The following is a 19,784-nucleotide window of genomic DNA, read 5'->3' as shown; positions in this document are numbered from 1 at the left end:
TATAATTTTCTTTCAACATTTAAACTAAAAAAGAATCTGTTCATTATTTACAAATTTTACGTAAAAAAAATCATAAAAAGAAATTAAATTTTTGAAAAAATAAAAACAATGCACAGTTTGAAATAGTCATCATCTCATCATCATCATATTTGGCTAGACAGCCTAAGGTGGGCCAGTGCCTTCCTCTGAATTCTGTTCCACCGCATTCTATTCTTGATATTTGTGCACCAGTTTCTTTCCTGAATAGCCAGGAAGTCCAACTGACACCATATATCTCATTTTGAGTCTACCCCTTTTCCTATTTGTTACAAATATATGTAAAGGAATTTTTTTAATATGGAGAAATAGACTATCTATACACTTAAATTTTTAAAGATATTGAAATGTAATGGGACTCAATTTCAATTAGAAAGGTTCATGTACACAATAAATAGATTAGGTATAAGGCAAAACAACATGGTTTTAAGTCTGCCACAATTTTAGTACTAAAAATATTTTGTTGAAGGGATTAACATCAAGTTATGCTTAAGAAAATTAATTAGAATTAATCCCAATAAATATTCTTGGTGACAAGGCATAGCTGCCACAGTTGGCAAATCAACTAATCAGTGATTGCAAGATGCCCAGTGAATTACTCATAAATTTGATACTGACAGATTTTAAAATATGAAATAGTACTAATCTACACTAAGATGTTTACATAATAATAAATGTACATTAGTGGCAAATTAGTGAGCACTTAAAATTTAACTCTCTTGTTATTTTCCTTTATCTTACCAAGCAGTATTTTCCACTTAAAAAATATTTATCGTTTGATAAAATTAAGTATCTGAAAAGCACTTATGATGAAAAAAGATTTTACACTATTTGTGCATCAATATTTAAGCAGAGGGTATAATTTTCAAGCAAATGGGAGGGGGGGGGGTAATGCAATTCAATGCAGATTGATGTACATATAAAATAGAAAAATGATTAATTTATAGATTCGATATTAAATTATCATCCATTTTTATTATTTATTAATCAATCCATCAGATTAGTATCCATTCTTGACTTCTGACTGGGTTTCACTTTTACAGAATTTGTTTCCCAGTCTTAATATTAAATGGACTCTTAATGGCAGATTCTGTAACAATGAGTCACAATCAGAAGACAAGAATGAAATGTGAACCAGCATTCCTTACCCTCAACTTCCATATCAACATAAAAGTATTTCAACTCGACAGAAAAAAATATACATGCTGGGCAGATCTTTAGAAAGAACAGTGACACAAATCTGTAATCTTCCATCTTGCCCTCAGCAACTCATATCATTTTCTTTGATGCATGAGAAGATGAGACAGCTACATGAAATTTCATTTTTAAAAATACCAATTACAGTTACTAATTGATAAGAAAGAATTTAAAAAATGAATTTTGCATTTGAGTTGTATGAAATATGATGAATTGATTGTGTCAAATTAATCAAATATTATGCCACAGTCTGTCTCGCTTCATTGATATATTCTACTTTAAGCATAATAGCAGTCAATCTTTAATTATAAAAATTTATTCACTCATATTTTTGGATTAGTTATGAAGTGCTTCATCAAGTATTAAATCATACTGAAAATGGAAACTTGAATCATTTTCCTTACTCAAAATTTTTATTGAGATATCTTAGACAAGGCTGGATGGCCACAAGGCTCCTTAGGAATCAAGCAATCATTAATCTCATTAATTAACAAGTGAAAATATTATCTGCATAGTCTTAATAAATTAAAATGCTTATCCAGGATGTTCTCTCTTTGAGACCATGCAAACTTGACTTCAGTACTTTGTCTTTAATTTTAGGACTTGATTAAGTAAAACCTATGTCATAGTTCTGAAAGCATGAAATGATATTAAAAAAAAAAAAAAAAAGAGATAAATTCTGTAAAGATTGTTTGCTAAACATCGTATAAATAAATAATTTTAATGATAGTTAATAAATTTAGTTCAAATCTGCATCCATGTCTTAAAGATTAAAATTATATTCATTATTTTAGAGTGATTTGAATAATCCTATTATTATCAGACTGAAATGTTTTGCATGGGCTTAGTTCTGAGCTTCATTTTTAAATACGAATGTACCAGAAGTATCGCATAAGATTTTCTCAATCCACAAAATTGCTTTACAACAACACAAATGCAAGAATTCTTAAAGAAAATGTGAAAATATTATAACAAATAATAGGCATTCAACATTATTTCATAATCTCATTATCATTTATAATAGTGCATATTAAAAAATTGATATTTGAAAAGAAAATGTGAAAATGTTACAACAAATAATAGGCATTCAATATTATTTCATAATCTCATTATCATTTATAATAGTGCATATTAAAAAAATGGATATTTGAAAATGTGGATAAATTTTTTTTCTTAAATAACTAAGCAATTTTTTTTATCACATTTGGAATGCAAAAAGATGTCAAAATAAATAAATAAAATTAAATTTAAAAAAAAGTTCTGATAGCACAGAAACATTTAATACTTATTTTGTTTAATGATTTTAATTTTAATCTTCATGCAATAATATAAAATCCAAACAGGAAACGAAAATTTAATGTCAATTGTATTAAAAAAATCAAATAAGAAAGAAAGCATAACTTTCGAAGACTTTAAAAATCTTACAAAATAAAAAAATTGTATATAAAAACAAAGAAACTGGATTTACAAACATAAAATAAAAATGTAAATTTTAAAACAAACAAATGAAATAAAAATTTAAAATTTTATACACAAAAATTGTTTTTATATATTTTCAAATCTTTAAGTGGGTTTCATTTACTTATAAAAATTCTAAAATCTATCCAAAATTTCATACATCAAAAAAGTGTAAGTGGACAGCTCAATAATTTTATTTCAAACAAAAAAGGAAAATTTTTTTAACTTTCAACTTTTTTCCAAATTTATTATTTTTGGACTATAACTTTTTTTCTTAATAAGTATTCAAGATTTCCATTGTCTTTATCAATTTTTTTTCAGAAAATTGTAGCAAAATAAATGAAAAACAAAGTCTGAGAGATCATATTATATAAATAAAAGCTTTACTTCCCTTTCATTCAGTTTTTATACAGTAAAATATTATTCAAATACAACAAGATATTTTACTTGACAAAAAAAGTAGATATTTACATTTTTATTTTTATGAACTCATTATTGATCAGAATATCTAATTTTACTGATTTATCATCTAACAGCCAACAATCCACTATTGACAGAGACAACTGGAGTACTCTCTTTAATAATGTGTAAAAGAACGTCAAAATTAATTGTTGGATCAAAGTCTTTTGTGATATGATCTTCCTCTCCTTCTGCCACTTTTGCTACTTCAAACTGAACCCACCGATAATCTGAGCATTTACGGGCTCCTGCACAACTCTGGATTAAATTTTGTACAGTTGGATGAGACAAACCAAAAAATTTAGCACCTTGGCCATCGACACTGACCACTTCTTTACCACTACAAGGAATTAATAAAACAAATATTATTTTAATTTAATAATGATCTAAAAAATAACCAACTTTAATATTTTTTTATAGAACAAAATTTTATTTAATGTTGGTTTTCACTAATTACTTTATAATTTTAGTACTAGAACAAAGTATATATATTTATTTATTTATAAGAAAACTGGAAAATAGGGAACATTTGTCTATTAAGAATCTAGCAAAGTTCCAAAAATTCATTTTACAAGCGAAGACTACCAAATGAAACCTAAATGAATATTTTTTTTTTTTTTTTACATGCAAAAAAGATAACAGAATATCTTAGCTCATTGTTTCTAAAGAATGATGTACTAGTACAAAAAAAATCGATCCTTCAAGTGATATTTTCTTCAAATGATGAATTTCGGGTATATGGTATTATGCTACAATGAGATTCAACAGACAATATATCCATTAGGAAAAAATTAGTTGATGTCATATCCATTCTACTCTCATCAAAGTGTATGTTTAGACAATATGATGGGCACTGTATTTAGTTGCATATGATAGCAAAAAGAACTAAGTAAGCATTTAAAACCTCCTCCAATTGACTGATATGCCCAAAATTTGATGTAAATATTAAAATATGCTAAACTACATTTGTTTTGCTTGTTGTGATTTTGGATAATTGTATTCATATACATTATTTCCTAATGAATTTGATCCAAATTTTGGTGTAGAGCTGTAATTCAGGTGATAAGAATAAAAGCTAAATTTAATTTATCTATCCAAGCTAATAAAATTAAAACTAAGATTACATTAGTTAAAGTGCAGTTAAAAATAAATAGTCTAAAAGAACAGTTTTTTCCAGGGTCAAGTGAATATTTTAGAAACAAATTAGAATTGCTTTTTTTTTATTTAATTCCAAAATCTAAACAATACAAATATAAATATTCTTGAAAAAAATTATTTTTTTCAGAACTGAAATGCTTTATTATTGGAAAAATGTAATTAAAAAAAACTAGCACTTAATTATATTTTAATTGATTTTTTGAACAAAACAGTGCTATTAAATTTAAATAAAAATTTTTATTCAGATGCACTAAATTTTAATAACAATAAAATGCTGAATATACTACTATAATTCTCATAAATATAATTTTTAATTTCATATTATTTCTAGATTGCCTTCCTACAATATCGTAACTGCATTTAAATAAAATTTCGAATTGCTAATTTTAAATAAGACAAAATATATATTAATTTGCACTGTAAATAACTAAAATATGAAATAAAAATAACTTACCACACTGCATTTAATGACTTTAAAAGGGCACTATGAACCTCATTCGGTGAACTTCCTATAAGGGAATGGCCAGGGTCATCTTCAGGTGTTATCTCAAACTAGAAGAAAAAAATTAAATTATAATATTTACTTACAATAAAAGGGATAAAAAAATTTCAAGCTCTTTTAATAAGGAAAAAAAATTAATTTTTTAATTAATTATTACAAAACCATCATTAACATTTTTCTTAAACTTCAAAATTAATGAAGAAAATGTGAAGTATTTATAATAAATATTTAAAACAAAGGTTAAAGTTATGACACATTATATCAGCTATTTTACATTGAAATGGTGTTATGCAGAAAATTAAAAATATGTTTAATATTGGCTCTGTCAATCTTAGGAATTGCCACATAAGATGATCTGCAATTTTATTTTTAAAGTGAGATAATCTGTTAAACTAAAGACTTTTAAAATTTTGTAACATTTTATAGAAGTTCTGTTTTTTTTAATGCAAAAAGCTATTTTTCCAATTAATAATTTTTTCTAAAATTATACAGAATTTAATTAAAAATCGTGAATGGTAATTGAAACATATATTTTCAATATCAACAGTGAATAATATAGGGAAGCAGTCATTTGCAACAGTTAGTATCTCCATCAACAATTAAAAGCAAGTAGTCATGTTCTAGAGTAATTTTTAAGTAATACATAAACCTCAAAATAATCTTCCAAGAAATGTTTTTAATAATTTCAAGATATATCTTTTGCATTTAGGGAAATTTGACATATGGAAATTTATTAAAATTTTCAGGTTGAAATTTTTGATGATAATGATACTTTCTTTTTATTCATAAAAATGTAAAAAAAAAAAAGCATAATTAGAAAAATTTTATTTCATAAATTAATCACACATTTCATATTATTAAATATATTAATACAATTAAAATATATATACATCCAAATAAACTTCAAATAATACATTCAAATAATATGGATGAATTTTACTGCAATATATTTAAGAACAATAATTCAATTAATGTCTAAATTATTCAAATACATTTCTAATATAAAATTCTACAAACCCTAGGGCCAAATGGACTATCTGTCACAGTACATTGATATAAACACTGAATTAAAGGATTTTTCAAACTTGCATAAGTTCGAGAACTACAAAATCCAACAGGGTAAATGCATTGTTCAGTATGGTATCCTGGCCTATCAGATACAATCTATAAAGAAATTTAAAATTTTAATTAAATCAGAGTATAGAGAAGAAGCACATAAACATGTTATGGTACACATCAATATAAAAGATATGCATATGATTGTACATATAAAAAATCAATATTTCCAATATATGCTACAATACTAGACCAAATTTGGAAAACATTTTAAAGTGCAATATAGAAAATAATAAAAAATCTTGCAATATGAAGAAATTCTTCGCCAGATATTTAATACTCTGCTTACAGCTTCTGTGATTTTCACAGGGGTATCCTATCTACTCCTTAAAATGGGTCATGAGAAAAATGTGAGTGAAGTTTATTTTTTTCCATAGTTTTCAATACTAGTTCCATTCTTCAAGAAGTTAAGGGAAAAAAATCTTTGGTATACAGTATTTGAAATTTATTTTTTACCTTATACATCACAGCAGGGTCTACTTCATTGCATGAAATTGACAAAAAAACTTGGAACTATTATAAAATTGTTTACCCACATATATTTTTTTTTATTTATGAGACACATTTGCTAGTCCTTTAACTTCCTTTACACAAATTACAAAAGGTATGATTTGCTGAGTGTCAATGGTGTTATGAAGTGAAAAAAAAAAAAAAAAAAACTGTCAATGAAGACAGTGATAGCATTTCTAAGAATTCTATAAATCTGGAGGGTGATCACTTCTATTCTCTTTAGGAAGTTAGGCATTTGGAAGTGAAACATAAGATTTTACTGATGATGGAGCAATTTAGAATGCTTGACCTGGATGAAAATAGATATTAATTACATTTCTCATGCTCTGTTTAAAGTTTTTTCTTTTGCTACAATCAATCAATTTCAATGAATTTGAAAAAAAAAAAATTATGTGCATTTTTAATTTGGAATGCCATATCCAATGAAATTGTGTGAAATATATTATATATATTTTAAAAACAAAAACTATTTAGATTTTTCTATTATTTAGAAAATGTTTATTAAATTATGAATGGCGGTATAATTAGAAGCAGAAAATATAAATATACCATATTTTGATATTGATAGATATCATCGATATCAAATTTACTAGGAGAATTAAAGAAAATGTACTGACAAAGTTTATCTCTTGTAAGTAAATATAAAGAGAAGAAGAAAAAAAAGCATTATTTCTTAAAGAATTGATCAATTTTGCTGTTTTAAAATAATAAGAATTTAATTTTTTAAAAATTAAAAAAACAGACACAAAAAATATTTGCTGATTCCAAATATTACAATTTTTCTAATTACCACAGAAATTAAAACATTTTTATGAATGTATTCCTCATTTTTCAATAAAATGTCCAGAATTTATTTATGGTAATTTCATGTATAAACCAAATACAATATTTGATTATATATATATATACATACACACACAAACAAATTCAACCTGACTAGCATAATTTTTTAGAATTATTCATAAATTGAAATTAGAATACTACTTACAACTCCTAAACTGTGAATAGTAAGTGATCCCAATACAATAGGAAATATTGGGCGACCAGCAACATCCAAAGGTATTGGAGTAACAAGTCTTTTATCTGCAGGGACTTTTCTTCTTTTTGGTTTGGGTTTTGCACCTTCTTCTGAAAAATAAGATTCATTTCATTCATAAAGATTTTTATTAACAGTAGAGGAAAAAATAGAAAAATTAGTAAAAACTGGCTTCAACATTTATTATAACTTTTTAGTTATGAAATTATAATTCATATTTAAATTAATTATTAATTGATTAAAAATAATGGCTAAGTATTTATTAGTAAGATCTATCCATATTCTATTTATTTGAAACATAGAAATATAAAATAACAAAATAAAGATATAGTATTGCTTGCTTATTGGAAACATTCTAAAATTATTTATTTAATATGAAAATTCATTTGATCAAAATGGCAAAACATTATTTTAATAATTATTGTTTCAAAAATTGCTTGGAGCAATTGAATTATGTCTCAAATCTCCAGGAAAAACTATCATTCTCCATGATGCTGCCATTTTTAGAGAATATGAATCATTTTTCCTGCAATAAATCAATGAGATAATAAAGATTTAAACTAATAACTTACTCTTCCAAAATATAAATGTCACTGAAAATAAAATTGCATAAAAAGAATTCTTAATATTTATTTCATCTCATTTAAGGCAAAAGTCAATAATGAAATTTAAGAAACCACTTTCAGGTTGTTTCAAACAGATTTTATTTGTAAAATAAATGAATGATTGATTGATTTGACAACATAAATTATTGATAATTGGTAATAATGTACACAGAATTGTATATGTGTATAAATAGAATGTAGCATGTAAAATAATCATTCTTCTAATTTGTCTTGCTACTTTTCTCACAGCCTCCACCAAGTTGCAGTCATTGTGAGGATATTTTAACTATACATGTTTTAATAGATTGTTCAGATCTGATTTCATGAAGTTTGAAGCATTTTAGTTTGTCATGCCTAACTAAACAAAAATTGTAAATCAGCATCTTTGCATTCTTAAAAAAAGTGGGTGTTTCACCTAATATTTGATTTTGTACACTTACACTTTTTTAACTTCTTCCATTTCTGGTGTTATTCCATCTATGTGGTTTCTGATTCATTTTCCAAACGCAATTACAGTTATGTTCTGAACCTTAAGCTTCAGTGCAATTTATTCAATAAAAGTATCTTGTGCCAGAATAATGTCCACGTCTTATTCGATTTGTGTTGGAAAAAATAACAACAATTTTATTATGACATAATTCACAAAAATTTTTATCTAGAAATTTTAATATTACATTCTTATTGTGACAGTTTAATGTGCTCAGATAGAAGAGTATTATCAGACACATTTTCAAAGCCAATAAGTTGTTAAATGAATAGTAAATAAAATAAATTTCAAGCACAAAAGCTGTACTTTAAAAGTAAGTTTAATTAAAAGAAAAGAAAAAGTAGTAAAATAATTTCATTATAAATTAAAAATGCAAACAAATTGGAAAATGAGTTTGATAGATCATACCAACTGTTTTAGAGGCAGGTCGCTTCTTCACTGGGGCCTTTTTCTTTACTTGTGATTCTGTATTTTCTCCTGCTACATTTTTTCCTGATGTTGAAGATACACCAGGCACATGATTTGTTGGGGCTGAACCATCTTTTAAAGATTGAAATCCTTGCAGCTTCCTTAAGAGATACCTTTTAATTAAAATTAAAAGTAACTTTTTACAACAAACTGTTTCAGATTTCATCAATTAGTGAGGCTGTTGGATAAATCTTTTAAAATGTTATCTTGAACCACTTTTTAAAAATTGCTTTCTTTAAAATCAGCAGTTGAATACTGAAGTATGTAAAAATATTTATTACCATCAGACAACTAATATTCCTTATTATAATAATAATACTTCAGATAATTAAATTATTAATAGTTAAGCTTACACTATATATTTTTAATTTATAGGAGCAAACAAAATATAAAAGAAGCAGTAAATGATCAGTTATCTCTTAAAAATAAAACACATTATATCTTTTTAATATCAAAAGTAACTTTCCAGAGAAAAGCTCACATAAAAAAAAATTAAAAATTAAGTTACTTTTTATTTACTATTTATTTCTTATAAAATTTGTATCAGAGAGAAAGAAATTGCTTAAATCAAAATATCATTAGGTCATATATTTTGGTATCATCAATATCATTACTGAAACAATCTTTATTAATATTAAAAACAAATAATTTATGTTTTGAAAAGATAAAATCTATAACATCTATTTATTTAAATTACTTATTCATAATAATCACCTTCTTTCTTCTTTTGCAATCAGAATTTTTTCTTGCATACGAGCAACTTCATCACACAAAGCAGCATTCTCCTACAAAATATCAGAAGTTAAAATATTAATAAGTAATATATGTATATATACATGTAACATATATATATGCACGATTAGTGCAGGAAAAGAAACTATCTTAATGCAAGTGCAATAATAAATACAATAATAATTCTTAAATAAAAGCACAAATTTAACACACACTCATAAGATTATAAAAAATATACATTTAGCATTATTAAATCACAAAAGAATTAATATTATTAAAACATGTCATCTACTATTTTTATAGAATTAGGAGTCAATATAGGTATTTTTTTCTTAAGTTCCCGATCTTATTGCTAGACTACATAACACTAGTACTGTTGTTTAGCTATATATTCTGAATTATTAGATAACTTTTTTTTTTTTCAGCAACCAAATTGTGTACCTAAAATTTTACAAATTAAAATTAATTTCAAAATAGAAAAAAGTACTTTTGAAAGTTTCAAGAATGAATTGAAGTAAGTAATCATTATACTGGAAAAGTTTTTTTTTTATTATTTATCACTATAAAGTATCATATTTTGAAAGAATTGAGTAATATAAATAATAATAATACATCAGTTAGAGAATTAAACTCAACAAAGTCATTTTTTTTAATGAACACAATTCTATTTGCAAATGTGTACTATCATATTATTATTTTCCTTTGAACTGTTGACAGAGGCAATTAATTAAATTTTCTAAATGAATAAGTTTATTAGTATACTTAATTTTAAAAACATTCATTTTGAAAAAAAAAAAAAGTCTCGCTTTTACTGTTAAGGAAGCCTTAAAAGTAACAACTGCCCTTTGAGTCAATAGGTTAGAATAGGTTAAAAAAAAGTTTTAAAATAAAGTATAAGATTAGTTATTATTAGATAGGAATAGTTTCATCTTTGAAAATAACTATTGTCTATCTAGCTACCTATGCATGTATATATGTAGGTTTTTCTAAAAAAGTTCTAAAAGAATTTGTTTTCCTGAATTTCTACACAGACAGACAAAATTTCTTTAATCCTTAAATGCTCAATCCCAAATTATCTTCTTTGAAAAATTACTTTCTTAGGAATTTTAAAATGATTACAGCAACTTTTCCCACAGAATAATATAGTTTAAAGAGAGTCATTGGCATTCATAACAGAACTCAAAAGAAATTTTTAAATCTCTGATACACAAAGAGATTGCTTGTTGCACTTGTTTAAAAACTAGATGATAGAAAGGAATAAAAATAATTAATTGTAAAAGGATTAGATTATAAATAATTTATTACAAAAATATAGCAAAACAATGATTTACAAACTTTTGTTTTTAAATGTGATGCAATTAAATATTAATAGGATCAAAGATAAATCTACCTATCATTCTTATAAATAAGTTAATAAATCTATATCATTTAAAAATTGAATACTCTTTGGTTGTTCATAAGAATAATGAGAATAACAGCTAATTGGTACAAAGAACATTTAACACCATAACAAGTCTCGGTATTTGATCAAAAAATCAATTAAATTTTAATCACTTAATAAAATACACAATAGCATGCATTTTATAACTCCATAGAATAAATGACTGAATAATAATCATTATATAGAATTAAAAACAACAGAAATATCAAAAAAAAAAATTAAGAAAACCAGCGCATGTCTCCAAAGTTCGATTCATCTTTTAATTAAAGAAATAAATTTAAGCTATTTAATTCATAATTATTGAATAAAATTTTACGGAACATCAACGGTCAGAAATATTAAAAATAAAACTTACGAAAACAAAGTCTTTTACAACTCGTTTCAATTTCCGATACTTTTCACGGTAGATATTATTATTTATCCTCTCACGTTTTTCATTCAAACTGCTTCCTTGACTGGGATTGAAAAAAGGAGAGTTACTATTCTCTGGTTCATTGCTCGAAGATATCACAACATTACGTCCTAAATGAGGACTTCCATCATCAGATAGAAATTCATTAAATATGTCTCTTTCCATTAATATTATCAATTTCAAAACGTATAAAGAATAATATTACAGGTTTCGAAATCTATGCACAAAAGTTTTTGTCAACACAACATTAGCTTTTCTATTAATAGCACTTAATCTACATAAGAAATAAAATTATATTTAGGCTGAAAATTTTTAATATTTTTCATCAAATTTAATGTAGTTCGGGATCGATATAGAAATATTTCAATAGTAAAATTTTAAGAACACATCAAGAATTTGACCAGAACTGCCATTTGTTTATTTACATTTTAATAAACAGTGTTGCCATGCAGATAGAATTAACATTTTAAAATGATTTGGTTCAATTATTTTCGGTATTTTGACTTAATTTGTCAGTTATCTTACTTTATAGAATTATTATCATCAATAAGATATTAATATATATTTTATTATGCTTTTAAATACGAGAAATTCCCCAGTAATATTGGATTAATGCATGTATAAAGCTCTAGTGCGACATTTGAATTTTTATACTTATTACCATATTGTGTTAGTCATTCATTGCTCATTGTCCTTAAAATTTTCTTTTATCTAAAAGATGCTTATCTTAAATCGAAGGAGCTCTTTCATAACCATATCACCCCGCCACCTATGTCTAGGGAAATTGGTAATTTTAAATTGAGTAAAGCATTGCTATTTTTTATTATGGTATGAAATAAGATTTTACATTAAGTTATTGCGGGCCGCGGTGGCCTGGTAGTAAGGTCTCGGCTTGTGAGCCATAAGGTTTCAGGTTTGAGGCCCGATTCCACCGAATAACCGTCGTGTAAGGGGGTCTGTTACACGTTAAATAAGTCAGACCAAACGTCCTCCCGCTGGTGTGGTGTGGAGAGGGGGGTGCCAGCTCAGGCATCTCGTCATCTGACCGCGGTTCAAAATTACGAGGTCCGTCCCAAAATAGTCCTAGTGTTGCTTCAGAACGGGACGTTAAACTAACTAAACTAAATTATTGACAAATTGGGTGATAGCTCATTTTTTAAAATGAGCTTCACACTATTTTCAAAATTAAGGATCTATGTTTTCCTGACAGAGTTTACAAGAAATTTTTCATTTTTAATTGAAATAACCCGTGAAAGTGATGAAAATCTAGTTACAGGATGAAAAATTCAGGTTGAATGAGCAGGTTTTGGAATCGAGTTTCCTTACACCGATAATGGGACATACCTCCGATTTACTGGGATAGCATCGGCAGGTGATATGTTTAGAACTCCATTCTCAGTTACCCTATAATTGTCGTGACGAGTATAAATTTTAATGGTTATTGTTAAAATAATTTTTCTGTTTGTCATTTTATGATTTTTTGTAACTCTCATCACTCAAATATATTCCTCCAATTTTCAAACATCTAAGGTATTCTTTTATACAAAGTATAAGAAGATGAAGGCAGTATTTCAGATCGACATATGTCCTCAGACAACTACAGAAATTGCAGCAATTCATAAAATTAAATTATTTTGCTTCTTTAAAATTAAGAAAATATATTTATTGTAGGATATATTACAGTGATGTATACATGTTTCTTGGAATCTGAATATGACAGTCTGAAGAAGTTGTTTGGAATTTTCTGAATGAGACTCTATTTGAAAACGTAGAAGATATTTTGTTGCTACAAATATCTGAACTCATTGTTCCAAGTTGAATATAATCTTATTCATATTCTTCATAAAAAAAAAATCGTGTTTTTCAAAAATTATTAGGTGAAATTAACAAAAAATTAATAGAATATTTAAAGAAAATTAATAAAGTAAATAAAATTTTCAGCTTAATTTTAATTGATTTTCTGAGTATTTAAGCAATTTTAATTTTACTGGCTGAGTATATATTAGTAATTTTACTATGTGTTGATTATTTTCTCAAAAAAATACAGGATATAAATTGTAATTTTAAAGCATTAATTTATGTCTAATCATAATTAAATTACATGTCTTGACTAAACTGATTTTAAGTATACTGCAAACACTTATTAATCAAAAATGCAATCATTATGAAATTCAATTAGAAATAAATGTTTTCTGAAGCAAACTAATAAAAGATTCATTGTTTTTAGAGAGCGCTAATGCTACTATGCTAATTTCTGGGAATTTTTGGGTTATGAGGGTCAATATTTTTGGACGAAAGTCAGTCCCCCCTCACAGAAAAAATCCTTAGTTTGAATCCCTGCCTGAGGGTGATCCTTGTGACAGTCTCTTTAGGTCAGTTTCATCATTTTTTTTCTTTTTCATTCTTTTTACATTAAACTTAAAAATTTTTACTAATCTGCAAACATTTATCCTTTCCTTTTTTTTTTTTTTTTTTTTTGCAAAAAATAAAAAAAGCCTTTGTTTATTTTCTCTTATGAGTTTTTAAAATTTTCTACTTGAACTAGTACATTCCGAAAAAAAAAAACAATTTGAAATATTAAAAATTAATGATGATAATAAAATAAATAAACTACAATGTAATATTTTCGATATGTGCAGGAAATGAAACCATTTAAAAAAATACTCATAACCATTAAATTAAATACGATTTAGCATGATGATGCTCTTCAGCAAATTTCAAACAAACGAATTCAAATCAATAGAATATGGGAATAACAGTCTTTGTTGCTATAAATCCCATACTTTTTGCATTCAAGTCAGGGATAATCTTCATATAATGTTCTTGCTTGTATCCCTAGAAAAATGCATCAAAACTGTCTTATAATTCAAATTTTGAGAACTCTGAAATCTCTGTATTTTCTTATTTATTAAATTCTTTTTAAAAAATCTTATTAATGGTTTTTGTTTATCTGCAGACTATCTTTTCCTAATTGGAAAATTGACTGCATTTTGTGCAAATTCATTTATATGTATATATATTTTCTTCGTTTTAAAAATGAACTGATTGTGGTTTTTATTTAACCTTCCTTATATCTTCACGAAGGGCACATAAAAATTGGGGATGAGAAGTTTACAGCATGGTTCTCTCCATCTTGGTGAGTACAAAAACGTTGCGGGTGTGGCTACCCGCGCGGAGACTGATGCAGTTGTAGGAGAGCCCGCTTCAACTAAAAGCTATCTCTTGTAATGGCGTAAAAGTGATGAAGTTGGCCATGGCTTCTGGTGGATGGCGTGAACTTTTGGTTCCACCATGGTGTTTCATGATGTTCTGAAGCTGCTCTGCGAAGCAGAGCAATCCCCTGGTAGGAGAGGGAGAGGAGGCAGGATGCCGTCTAATCGAAATTCAGCTGCAGGGGGGTGGGTGAGTTGGGTTGCAGTGGAGATCGGAGAGGGTAGTCAGGTTGAGTTTATATTTACTACTGAGGATAAACTATCGTTCGTTCAGAGCCAATCAGCATGCTTCAATACGTTATGGAAGGGGGTTTGGAGGTACATGATGGAGGGCGTGGCTACCCCTTACCGACTTACCTCTAAAGGGTGGGATTGTACCATGACCGGCGAAAGCCCTTAGGACTTAACCATCGTTCCTGCCTATTCTGTTATTACGTTGCTCAGATCATTCAATAAGAGCTGTTTTGTAGGATAGGTTCAATAGGAACTGTAGCTGTTTTGTGGTTATCCTTTGATATAATTTATTTTGTGAAAATAGTCATATTTTTAAGTTCTATCAATTTAAATTATAGGCTGGAAACTTGTTTAGAACTTGACAGTTCAATCGATAATATACCTGAAAGGTGAGGAATAAACCCTTCCCAATTATATTAGCAAATTTAAAAAAATAATTAAAATCGATTAATAATTTTTGTAAGACTTTAAAATACTTTACATGTCTCCATCACGACTAATAACAAAAGAAAATGTGTATGTAAGTTGGAGCTATGCAGGGCAGACCTCTTAACTTTAGAGTTACCAAATCTGGCCCCAAAATAATCTGGAGGATGGGAATGAGTACATTAGGGAATTTAAAAAAATTTATTAGAATTTTAATAAATTAAAAATTATGGAAATTTTGGCGTTCCCGCAATAACTCCCATAAACATCATTATACCGAACCGATTTTTATCTTACATTAAAAATAAAAAAGTTCCCATTTTTATAATACCACTTTAAATGTCATACATTTTATTTTCTGAATTTTGAAGATTTATTTTTTTAAAAAAAGGCATACTTTGCATAATTTCTAACAATAGATTTTATATATAATGGAATTTAAACCGTTTTTATTGTTTCATCAAATATTTAATCTAGTGATTTTCGTCCGCTATTGCAGGATAAGGAAAAAAAATTCTGTTGATTATTTGCGCAGTTTACTTCAGGAGCTAAAAATTGAAATTACACTACCGTAAATGCGTAATTTATAATAGATTGTCCAGATACTTAGGTTACAAATGGCCTAATAATGTTTTGGGATTTAATGTTATTTGTAAGAAATTTAACTGAGATTAAATAGAACTAATGTTAATTTCTGGTGAATCAGCTGTTCACTAAAGACAGTTAGTGACGATCATTAATATTTCTGTCAAATTAAATTTCATTTTGTTTTGCAATTCCTTTACACTGATCTTCTTACTATATGTTGTCTTTCTGCTTTGGTTATGTATTTGTTCATCAAAAATGATTTTTGAAAATTCGAAATTTTCACGAATATACGAATTCGAAATTTTCACGAATATACGAATTCGAAATTTTCACGAATATACGAATTCGAAATTTTCACGAATATACGAATTCGAAATTTATGAATATACAAATATTCGAATAAGTTTAGTATCTAAAATGTAGATTCTTATCAAATTTAGAACAAATCTGTCGAAGGGTCATTTTGAATGCACGTAAACGGAATGATTGAGATAAATGAAGTTTTGTATGTGATCTTGTTGCTAACACTGTAGTTCTGTATTGAGTAGTAGGTTTCAATCTGCAAGGAAAAAGCCATCCAAAATACATTATCGATTTTCAGATACTTACGTATTAACAGCACGCCAAAAAAACCCCCCCCATGAAGTATTGCATCTAGGTATAAGTTAATAATCGATGTCTAATTTATGTTCATCAATACCATGCAATTGATATATACGCACTGGTTTCCTTTACTATACTACGAAGCTCGCTAATGTGAATTACTCTCAAAATAAAAGTTTGAGCATTCGTTATGTTCACAGCCTTGTTCAAAGTCCATCATTTTAAGTGCAGTGGGAGTGGGTGTAACACCTTTGTCAGAGAGTATGTGAGAAAGTTTCGTTAATTTCGTGAGAATCTTTCAGTAGGTTTTCACGTGAATTCTAAGAATTACAATTTAAGAATAGGACAATCTAGATGGATGAATTTAATACAAAATCTTTAGATCAAAATTTAATTATGTATCAAATTGCAAACAAATTCATCATTGCAAAGGATAGTCAATTTGTTTCTCTGTTCGCGTATATGTAAATATGATAACTCAAAAGCCATGAGCTAGATTTTAATGAATTTGAGTATGTGGCCTTGGCACGAAAATTAAATGCCCGTGCCAAGTTTTGAACATAATCTTTGGAATGGCTGAGGCTTAACTGCACACTCGATTTTCAAATTAATTAATGTGCGTCTAGAAAGAAATAATATATAAAACATTCCAATCTGCAAACGACATTTTTTAAATAAAACTTTATTATCAATAAATGTTTCTCATGTAACAATTTCCTTTTCTTTTCTTGGTTTCAAGAAGTAAAGAACACTGTCCTTCCAAATCAACCATTCAATTTTCTAGAGATGGTGGAAAGCAGAGGGTACTTTCCACCTCCACAGTTTCCTCTGAAATCATCTGTTTCCAATGACCAAATCATGCCACCTCCCAGTCCTTCTCGGATCAAATAGTCCACCTGAAGGCAGAAAAAAAATTAAGGAAGGGTTATGGATAATCATTTGTACTTGAAGAAAGAAACTATTTTGTTGTTGAGCTTGAAATAACAAATTTAAAGAAATGTGGTTTTTTTTTTTTTTTTTTTTTTTTTTAATGAAATATAAAAAGATTCCAAGCTTTTTCTTGTACCACTATTGAAAACTTTTGTATGACTTTTAGAATAAATCCTCACTAACTTCTTACATAAAAAAAAGTTACATTTGATAAATTCAGGAAGTTTAGACGGCATCAAACTTTGTGTTTTGAGTCTACGATGACTGCTCCGCCATCTAGGCGCAGCAGTCAAAAGTTACTAAGCACGTGCATATCAAGCTAACAATATAGTTGAGTCAAGAGTGGCTTACAGAGCGTATTTCAAGATGACATGTATAAAGCAGAAATAATTAATCGGATTGAAAGTGATTACTTGCTTAGTTATCGATATGTGTCCAAAACATAAAAATCAAGGTGCGAATGGTGAAAAGTTAAATTCTTTGCTACTTTCTTTAAAAAAATTAATAAAATCTTTTTAAAGTGAAATATTTGCAACTGTTCTTTAATTTAATTTTTTTATATTCACGCAGCGAGATCGTGTAAATCTAGCTAAATTAAAAATCATTTGATGTTGAACTGCGTATTTTTAAAAAGTGGCTTGAGTAGGATGTTGAGATGAGTTCACGGAAGAGATGCAATTCATTAAACATAGAGTAATTTAATTCTTTAAGTTAGAATTAACGTCTTTTAAATAGAATATTTCTTAATATAAAGTGAGAAGGAAATAATATGATAATTATTAGCACAAATAATAATCATAATTTTGTTTATGAACAAAATCAAAATCATTTACATTTGCTTCACCTTCTTTGTTTTTAAATGCAATATAGAAGTTCAAGTGATTTTTTTAAATCCCCCTAAAAAAATCAGTTTTTTTAAAGATAGATTGATTTGTTCTGCTATTGTACAGCCCTCTATGGTAGAGAAACTATACAATCGAAAATAAAAATAAAACATTCTATTCATTCAATTGTTGCTCATATTTTTCTTGTTACTTTCTCGTGTACGAAATATAGAATGAGAGATTTTGTCAAATCTACCTGTTTTAGACCTATCTGAGTTCAAAAAATACATTTTTGGAAAATGCGGTCCGTATATATATGTCTCAAATACTCAAAATCGCTTTGAGCTAGCCATATGAATTTTGATATAGTCAAAACAAATTTGTATGGAATTTTGATCAACATCTATATAGAGGAAGTCTTCTCGGCTATTCGAATATAAGTTAACACGATAACTACAAAAAAAAAAAAAAAAAAAAAAAAAAGATGGATTAAATTTGGAAAACAGGTTTAATTTCTATAGTGTAGCCAATTGCAGCCTTTTCTTTGAGCCAAATCAAATAAGGGGTTGACCGTCTGTTGGTCCGTGCTTTCAGATACATGTAAACGTGATAACTGAAAAACGCAATGACAAATATATCAAATTGAGTATGAGATTCTGTGATTATAATTGCATTTCTGTGTCAAATTTTGATTTAAATCGGTTGGGTAAAAATATTTTGGAAATACAAATTCGATTTTCGAATACAACTACCCCCCCCCCTCGAAAAAAAAACCCCTGGGCTAGGATCACACGACATATTTAATAAACTCACACCAAAAGTTAATATTTAGCAAATATTAAATTTTGAGCGAATGCCACTCAAGGCGTTCTCTGCCTTTCCCAATATCCACAATTTTTTGCGGGGGGGGGGGGTGATGGATAACACTTTTATTAGAAAGAATGAGAGAAAGTTTTTGGGGAAATCACTACCGGAGGTTGGAAGTAGAAACTTCAAACTCAAGGTTAATAAACTTATTCTTATATTATATATATATATATATATATATATATATATATATATATATATATATATATATATATATATATATATGAGTGTGTGTGTGTGTGTGTGTGTGTGTGTGATAGAGAGAAGAAAAGACCTCTTACAATGGCGTCATTAAAATCCATTTTATTTATGTGTGAAATAAATGGGGCCACTGAGACTATATTCAACGGAAAATAGAAAAATAAGAGTTGTCATAACTTGCGATAGTTTCTGTGCATTTCGAAGCAAGAGACCAGTTTATGTGTTTCCAAAATGAGAAAAATACTTTAAAATATATACGGCACCACCCAAAATTCCAGACGT

At 27.3% G+C, this 19,784-nt stretch overlaps 2 protein-coding genes across 3 annotated transcripts in view; both read right to left on the bottom strand.

The window, feature by feature from the left end:
* Positions 1-3,046: 3,046 nt before the first annotated feature.
* On the bottom strand, positions 3,047-12,030 carry LOC129972125 (transforming growth factor beta regulator 1-like). 2 transcript variants are annotated; one of them, XM_056086121.1, is made up of 7 exons: positions 11,561-12,030; positions 9,747-9,817; positions 8,973-9,145; positions 7,425-7,564; positions 5,828-5,974; positions 4,763-4,860; positions 3,047-3,490 (listed from the first exon to the last, which is right to left on the bottom strand). In XM_056086121.1, the coding sequence occupies exons 1-7, from the start codon at positions 11,780-11,782 to the stop codon at positions 3,217-3,219; spliced, it is 1,125 nt and encodes a 374-aa protein (XP_055942096.1). In that variant the 5' UTR covers positions 11,783-12,030; the 3' UTR covers positions 3,047-3,216. The 2 variants fall into 2 exon arrangements, with proteins under 2 accessions (XP_055942096.1, XP_055942097.1); XM_056086122.1 differs by having other exon boundaries at positions 8,973-9,133.
* Positions 12,031-17,342: 5,312 nt separating this feature from the next.
* The window catches only part of LOC129971792 (probable chitinase 10), a 143,865-nt gene continuing 141,423 nt past the window's right edge, over positions 17,343-19,784 (bottom strand). The window contains exon 33 of the mRNA XM_056085769.1: positions 17,343-17,576. Within this exon, the coding sequence (XP_055941744.1) occupies positions 17,445-17,576 (132 nt within the window). The 3' untranslated portion in view covers positions 17,343-17,444. The remainder of the gene's footprint in view (positions 17,577-19,784) is intronic.

This window comes from Argiope bruennichi, chromosome 6 (assembly GCF_947563725.1).
Source record: "Argiope bruennichi chromosome 6, qqArgBrue1.1, whole genome shotgun sequence".
Lineage (NCBI taxonomy): Eukaryota > Metazoa > Arthropoda > Arachnida > Araneae > Araneidae > Argiope > Argiope bruennichi.
Note: the sequence above shows the minus strand (reverse complement) of the source record. Positions and strands in the feature narration are given on the sequence as shown.